The sequence below is a fragment of the Merops nubicus genome, unplaced genomic scaffold, assembly GCF_000691845.1.
Source record: "Merops nubicus isolate BGI_N331 unplaced genomic scaffold, ASM69184v1 scaffold21859, whole genome shotgun sequence".
In the NCBI taxonomy this organism is placed as follows: domain Eukaryota; kingdom Metazoa; phylum Chordata; class Aves; order Coraciiformes; family Meropidae; genus Merops; species Merops nubicus.
This window is the reverse complement of record NW_008632020.1, coordinates 5,897-14,151: the sequence shown is the minus strand read 5'-3', so window position 1 is coordinate 14,151 and position 8,255 is coordinate 5,897. Positions and strand designations below refer to the sequence as shown.

The 8,255-nt window shown below is 39.4% G+C and overlaps 1 protein-coding gene across 1 annotated transcript in view; it reads left to right on the top strand.

Annotated features, from left to right (window-relative positions):
* The window catches only part of LOC103780153 (ubiquitin-associated protein 2-like), a gene marked incomplete at both ends in the record, with an annotated part of 7,573 nt that extends 1,346 nt beyond the window's left edge, over positions 1 to 6,227 (top strand). The window contains 3 exons of the mRNA XM_008947804.1: positions 2,778 to 3,046; positions 4,725 to 4,897; positions 6,017 to 6,227. Of these exons, the coding sequence (XP_008946052.1) occupies positions 2,778 to 3,046; positions 4,725 to 4,897; positions 6,017 to 6,227 (653 nt within the window). The remainder of the gene's footprint in view (positions 1 to 2,777; positions 3,047 to 4,724; positions 4,898 to 6,016) is intronic.
* Between the last annotated feature and the right edge of the window lie 2,028 nt (positions 6,228 to 8,255).

The window sequence follows — 8,255 nt, the reverse complement described above, 5'->3', positions numbered from 1 at the left end:
CCCCCCCCCCCCCCGATTTTTTCTCTTCTAACAATTATGTGAATTTTGAATGAGTAATATATAATTTCTTCATAGTGTGCATCACATTTCAGTGTTCTTTTCCTAGTGTGAAGTCTGCATGTGCTGATAATGATGCAGGTTACTGTGGTGGGTTAACCCTGGCTGAGCAAGTGATGCCCATTAAGCCACTCTATCACCCTCCCCTTTTCTCTCCCTCCTCCACAGAGCAAAAAGGGAAAGGAAAATAATATGGAGACAAAACCCTTGTGGGTCAAAACAAGGGCAGTTTAATTAGAAAGCAAAGCCAAGGAATTCCATGTGCAGAAGCAAAGAGAAAAAGCCCAAAGATTTATTCTCTACTTCATGTCTGGCCTTTCCTGGGAAGCAGGGCTCCAAAACACGTAGGGGTTGCTCCAGAGGACCAATGATCAGTGCCCCCTCCCCCCTCCTCTGTACTAGCTCTATAGTATGGTATGGAATATCCCTTTGGTCAGTTTGGGCCAGCTGTTCTGGTTGTGTTCCCCCCAAGCTCCTGCTCCCCCCACATCCCATTGTGTGGGGAATGTTAGAAAGAGCCTTGGTGCTGTGCGAGCACTGCTCAGTGGTAGTCATAACATGGGTTTTATTAATACCCTTCTAACTCCCAACACAAAGGCACTGCACCAGGAGGGCTGCAATGGGAAAATCAGCTCAGCCATACCAAACACAAATTTGTTTATTCATAATTCTACAGATTTTTCATTTGAGTAAAATTAGTAGAAACAGTGAAAATGATGCAAACTTGGTTTGTGCAGTGTAGTTCCTAGCACCATTCTCACTGCAATAGCTCTTGTACTTATTTCATGTGGATATGTATATGTTTCCAGATAGATAAGCAGCCAATTTGGTAGCAGTTGTAATCTTTTACACACAGCAATTCTGAAAAAAAATGTTTACATACATTTTACATTGCTTTCTAATGTACTTTACCAACCGAATTAAAAAAAAAAAAAAAAAAAAAAAACAGCAAACCTTCATGTTGCAAGTGCTGTGGATCTCTTATGATTGTTGACCAGCGCCCTGATCTTCTGCCTGTCTTTCAGCATCCAAAAACTATGAAAGGGGGGTGAAGTGCTGGGGTCTAAACCCTAAGCCCTGAATCAAAGTTGACATATGGATGATACCCACAACCAGGCAGCAGATTCTCTAATACCAGGAGAAACCTTACTCTTAGTTTTTTTCTCAAGGCCTGGCCATCCTTGGGTGAAAAACAATTGGGAAGTTAACACCAGGTGTCCTGCCTCTAATGTTAATAGTGTAAAAGCTGGTTCTGCTTGCAGTGAGTAGGGGATTGCATTTATGTGGTGGGTGTGCGATGTAGAGTTTCTTGTTATTGAGAGGTCTCCCTGATTGTCCATGGTGATCAGAGTTCTTAGCAATGGTGGGACAGGATTGAGAATGACATGTGGGTGAGGGCTGGAGCAGCTCTCCTATGAGGACAGACTGAGAGAGTTGGGTCTGTTCAGTCTGGAGAAGAGAAGGCTCCGAGGTGACCTTATTGTGGCCTTCCAGTATCTTAGGGGGGCCTACAAGAAAGCTGGGGAGGGACTTTTTAGGATATCGAGTAACAACAGGACTAGGGGGAATGGGGCAAAGCTGGAAGTGGGCAGATTCAGGCTGGACGGGAGGAAGAAGTTCTTCCCCATGAGAGTGGTGAGACCCTGGAATGGGTTGCCCAGGGAGGTGGTTGAGGCCCCATCCCTGGGGGTCTTTAAGGCCAGGCTGGGTGAGGCTCTGGGCAGCCAGATCTAGTGTGAGGTGTCCCTGCTCATGGCAGAGGGGTTGGAACTGGGTGATCCGTGTGGTCCCTTCCAACCCTGACAGATTCTGATCTGTTTTAGCAGAGGACTTTAGAGCCCTAATAGCTCAATGGATGGACTTGATGATCTTGGCGGTCCCTTCTAACCTAAATGATTCTATGATGCTTTTGTTTGGTAATTACTGTATGATGTACTATATGATAATCTTCTATATGATTTGGATTGGACTGTTGACTTGTTTTATTCCTTCCCCCATTACTGGGTTCCTAGCTTGGTTTACTCCTTCATTTGTTACATCGTGTACCATGATTGAATATGTTGATCTGTTTTTTTTCTCCTATTGTTAATCATATCATGTCTTTCTTGTATTCATTCGAGTTGGACGGCAAAGTCTGGCCTGTTTCTTGCTGATGGCCTTATCCTTCATACTGGGCCATGTAGTCAGCAAAACAGGGGAAGACTTGGAAAATAAAATATCAGTGTCTAACATCTACTGACTTTCAGCCAGAATTGGATGGTAGATGACTTTCTATTTGTGATGAAAATCTTCCCCTTTGTAGGGGCAAGAAATCCTAACTCATAATACCTCTATATTGCAATTCCGGACCCCTTGGAAGCAATCACAGCACAGTTAATTGCAGTGAAACTTGCAGTATTTGATTAAAATAATTTATAACAGTTTTTGGGGCCTTATGTGATAATATTATATGACTGTATAGATAGATTAGCTTTCTTCAAAAATATGAAAACAAAAGAATGCTTGCCCACAGCTGTTTATTTAAAGTAGAGAATATAAAATGTTGGCCTTGTTATTGCAGTGGTAATGTTCCATGTGAAACTTATGCGATGTCTAAAAGACTATAAAAATCATAGCTCTTTAGTGTCAAGTTACTTGCATTTATTTCATAAAGAGTAGAAGCATGAAGAACAGAGTTTAATGCTTTAATTTTTATATTTCTTTTTCACAACATTAACTAGACTTTCAGTCACACCCCGAACCATCCCCAGTTCTGAGCCAGCTGACCCAGCAACAACAAATGCATGCCGTCTCTGTTCTTCCACCTGGGATGGAGTCCTTCTCCTCCCAGGTAAAACTCCAGAAACCATCACCAGTAGACAATGCTACAGCTGTTAGCAAAATGTTACAGCTCCCCATTATATCTATGGATGACCAGGCAGTTACCACTCATCAAACTCAACACAAACAGATAAAACCACTGAAACGGAGGATAACTCCAGCATCCAAGGTGGGTAACTGAATGGTGGCTTGTCCTTAGTAAATGTATAAACATACAAATGATTGTATTGGAAATAGTATAACCAGCAGGACTAAGGAAGTGATCATCCCTTTCTACTCAGCACTGGTGAGACTTCACCTTGAATACTATGTTCAGTTTTGGATCTCTCACTACAAAAAGGGTGTTGAGGTTCTGAAGTGTGTCCAAAGAAGGGCAACAAAGCTGGTGAGGAGTCTAGAGATCAAGTCTTATGAGGAGCAGCTGAGGGACCTGGGATTGTTTAGCATGGAGAAAAGAATTCTGAGGGGAGACCTTCTTGCTCTCTACAACTCCCTGAAAAGAGGTTGTGGCAAGGTAGGGGTTGGTCTCTTTTCCCAAGAAACGAAGGATAGGACAAGAAGAAATGGCCTCAAGTTGTGCTTGGGGAGATTGAGGTTGGATATTAGTAAAAATATTTTCACTGCAATGTTTGTCAAGCATTGGAACAGGCTGCCTGGGGAAATGCTTGAGTCTTCATCCCTGGAGGTATTTAAAAGATGTGTAGACATGGCACACAGGAGCATGGTTTAGCAGTGGAATTGGCAGCGTTAGGTTCATGGTTGGGCTCAATGACCTTAAGGGTCTTTTCCAACCTACGATTCTGTTCTATATATAAGTTGCTGGGAGAGAGTGAAGACCATGGCCTTATTTCTTGTTTATAAAGCAGGAAATTCTAAGCTGGATAGTTTACAGTGATGTTGTCTTTTCCAAGCACATATGTGGTGGGTTAATCCTGGATGAGTAAACGATACCCACCTCTATCACCCTCCCCCTTTGCCCTCCCTCCTCCACAGAGCAAAAGGGAGAAGGAAAATAATATGAAGACAAAACCCTTGTGGGTAAAAACAAGGGCAGTTTAATTAGAAAGCAAAGCCAAGGAATTCCATGTGCAGAAGCAAAGAGAAAAAGCCCAAAGATTTATTCTCTACTTCCCATTAGCAGGCAATGTCTGGCCCCTTCCTGGGAAGCAGGGCTCCAAAACACGTAGGGGTTGCTCCGGAGGACAAATGACCAGTGCCCCCTCCCCCCTCCTCTGTACTAGCTCTATAGTATGGTATGGAATATCCCTTTGGTCAGTTTGGGTCAGCTATTCTGGTTATGTTCTGGTTATGGTTGTGGGGGGTATGTTAGAAAGAGCCTTGGCGCTGTGTGAGCACTGCTCAGTGGTAGTCACAACATGGGTGTTATCAACACCCTTCTAACTCCCAACACAAAAGCACTGAGCCAGGAGAGCTGCTATGGGAAAAACAGCTCAGCCATACCAAACGTATCTGATTGCTCTGTGTGGAAAATGACTCTTGCTGCTTGTTTTTTTTTTTTTTTTATTGATTGACTTAGTACCCACAAGATGAATGTTGGCTGAAGGGGGATGGATGCAGATGACACTTTGATATTGTAGAACAGTATGGCTGTTCTGGCTTTCAGCTCCAGATCAGGGTACAGAATCAATTAATTAATTTCAGGTTACAAGAATGTGGTTAATTTACATGTTGTAAAGTGGGGAGTTGTTGCAGATCTAATTGGCAGCAAAGGCTGAGGCGCTAACTGAAGAAGTCTGTAGTTAAAGGAGGAGAAGGTGTCCGTTAATGATATCTTTAATACAAATAGTACATGCAAAGGAATTATGGCCTTTTTTTCCTCCTTTAAGATTCCTGCCTCTGCAGTCGAGATGCCTGGATCAGCAGATGTGACAGGGTTAAATGTTCAGTTTGGAGCTCTGGAGTTTGGATCAGAGCCTGCACTCCCAGAGTTTGGATCAGCTTCAAGCAGTGAGAATACCAGCCAGGCGGCAAACTATAGCTTGTACTCAGAATGTGTAAAGTATGTGTGAGTTCCCCTTGTGCATTCTTACATGTCTTTCTTTTTATGCTAAAACCATCAAGGTGCAGTTACAATGTAATGGGAGGGGGAAATGATCATGGTTCATGATGAAGGGTCATCATGACTTGTAAAGCTAAGTGTTTTCTGTGAATGGCATCTTAAAGGAGAAATTTATTTTCTAATGACAATCAAAATCTCCTTGCACGGGTCAATATGAAGCTGGAGATGACATGAATCTAAATAACTTTATGATAAACTACGCTTTATAGAATTGCTTTCTCATTTTTAATTGTCCTGATTTTCAAATTTATTTGAGGGTTTGTTCCTCACAACCCAATTTTTTCTGGTTTTATCCAGGAGAGATGACCCTTGTACCATATATGTGTGTCAGTAGATTGGCACCAGATTACAGATCTGATCTTCCTATGAGATGAGAAAAGAAGCTAGGTTTCCAATATGCAGAGGCTCTTACTGAAATGCTAAAATAGCCAATGAACCAGTAATCCATTTTTTTAATTCCTTACTCAAAAATTTACTTCGTTGAAAAGCTTCCTGAAGTTAATTCAGAAATACTAGTAAAAATGAACATTAATTTCTAGTTCTATAAATGATTTAAGCTGTTTAGAAAACAAAACACTCCTGCATGTTTTAAAGTATTTTTTCCTCTTTGCATAGTTCATTCTGTTAGCCTGCTACTGTAACATTAGAATTCTATGGTAAGAAGAGACTGGATGTTTCTCATCATATACCAGATTTTATGGATCTATTTGTTTAAAAAAAAAGATATTATGATAATTAATTTATCCTTTGAGAAGGTAGAAATAGCATGATTGAAAAATGCTGATGTGTAAATTCTTGTTTTGATTAGGCTGACAGGAGGAAGGTGAATAGTGCTTGGTGCAGCTGATGACTTTGAAGCAGTGATTACTGGGAGACCGAAGCAAAATTATGTGTTGTTTTGTTTTTTTATTTTTCCATTATTAGATTTTCTACTATAAATAATGTAGATTTGACTGCATGTTTAAGGTAGTTCTAGATAACTGTATAGGAGCTGATATTTTCATGAATGTGTTTAAGATGTCATTTATCAAAATGATAATTTTATTTTTTTTTTTTTAGTGTTCCTTTGAATACATCTTTGCCAATATCCAATACAGTACAGGAGTCCACCTACACAACATCTGCCATCACCTCTTCCAGTCTGACCTGCTCATTCCAGAGCACCAGCCCAGTAACAACAACTTCCTCCTATGACCAGATTTCTGTGCATAGTAGGATATCATACCAAAGCTCCGTTGCTCTGTCTGAATTGACACCTGTTGCAGTTACGGTGAGTAAATTTCAGAATTAAGACCTTGGAAAAGGTGAAATATTCTTATCCATGTTAGACTTGTATTAACCTATTATGTTAATAGTTTAACCAAACCAAGTGGTATTTTTGATTCTCAAGTTCCCTCTTTTTTTTTTTTTTTTCTTTTCCTATTGTATAGCCATTTTTGTGTTTGGGATGCAAGAGCCTCTGATTTTATGAGGTTTGACATCTTAAATTGCTTGACCATTTTTTCTTAGTTACACAACATTCTAGTTGAGTTTCCTTTGCTGAAGCTTAGCTTTTAAAAAAGGAACTGTCTCTGTGTGTAAATATTAGTCATAGCATTTTGCCATAACTTGACAGTTTCTGTCCAAAAGTATATTATTTATTAAATTTATATGGCACCTAGCAAATGGATCCAAATCTGTTTGTGGCCCCTCCAGCATTACTCTTTTGTTGGATTTAAACAGCAGTGGAATTAGTTTCATGTATTATTTTAAAAAGCATAGGGAGAGGTCTAATTTAGGATAAAGAGGATCTCTCTCAGGAGATATTCAAAATTACCTACTTTTTGTATATGAAATGTAGATTTGTTTTAAGATAATTTATTAGATGTTTAAGGAACTTGTGAGAGTTTGCAAGTTTATTTACTCTTCTGGCCTTTGTTATGTAATGGCTCGGTCACACGTCTTCTGCACTAGCTCATATGTACTGGTGAGGATCAAGTGTAGACTATCTACTTCTGTACTCCAGCATTATCCAAAAAAACAACTGGTGCTTCTCAAGTCTTTCAATGGAAAAAAAATTGGCATCTGTGTAACTTGGATACTTAAAATTGTGAGCTGCATTAGATCAAAAGCACAACCATTTCCTATATGTTAATACAGTTCTTTCTTTTTTGTCGGTGTGAACCTGAAGTTTGTTATATACAGTAGACGGGAAGGTCTCTAGCTAATGGGTGTAGTATGGGCAGTGTATATGGGATTCTGTATGTTCAGGACACCTTACACTCAAGAGAACTTTATGATGTGGTTTTGTTAAAGGTAGTAAAAAGTTGATTTTCTGCCTTTTTTTTTTTTTTGTCTTTCAATTTAGAATGAATATAGAATTTTGCATGAAGCATGTTCAGTGTGTGATTCAGTTTGAAAATTTAATATACTTCTAAGATGATTTATTCATTTGTTTCTCCTTTGTTTACAGAAGGGGAACAGTGGTGTTAGAACACAGGCAACTCTTGACAGTAAGTTTACAAAGCTTGGTTGTGCACAGGACTTTCTGAACTTTCCTTACTACTTGCTGTGCACACAACTGTAGCAGTGACATCTAGTTTAAGGTTTTACATTGTTCTTATTGGCTAATTTTTGGCTGACCCATTTGAGCTTTTGTACTTGCATAGGGTATACTGCTTGTTTCTTGACTAAAACTGAAGTATGAAAGCAGCCCTATTAAATCTACAAACCTAAGCAGTCTTAGATTTAGAGAAGCTGCTTTTTCTTTTGAATTTATCTACCAAAAATTAATATTAAAATAAAATCTAAAATTACTAATTAATACCAAATTTCTTAGCAATTCTTCCAATTATCATTTGGGAAGCTTTGAGTAGCATTTAGCTATAATGAAGCAAAATCACATTATCTGAATGCACCTCTGCTGGTGGCTCCTCACCTCACTGGTTAAAATGCTACTTATGCCCTGTTACAAGCCTGTAGGGTATAAGGGTGACTAACAATTATAGTATTCACTCTTCTGACTTTTATGTGCTGCTCTAGAAGTTTTCAAGGGCAGCAGTGTCAATTAACATCTTTTAGAATTCCAAAGCTTAGGTCTATCCTCCTCTTAAACATCTCTCCAGGGAAGTAGGGAAGTTATTAGTGGGGCAGCCTTTTTTTAATACTTCTGAGTACAAAGAAGTTGAGTATTCAGGCCTGTAAACAGTTTTTTCTTAGTGCCAAGTTCAATTTAAATTAGCAGGAGTGTATATGTCCAAGGAGTTACCACTTAAAAGATAGTTATATATAAATCCAACTTGTCGCCTGGAAAACTTTC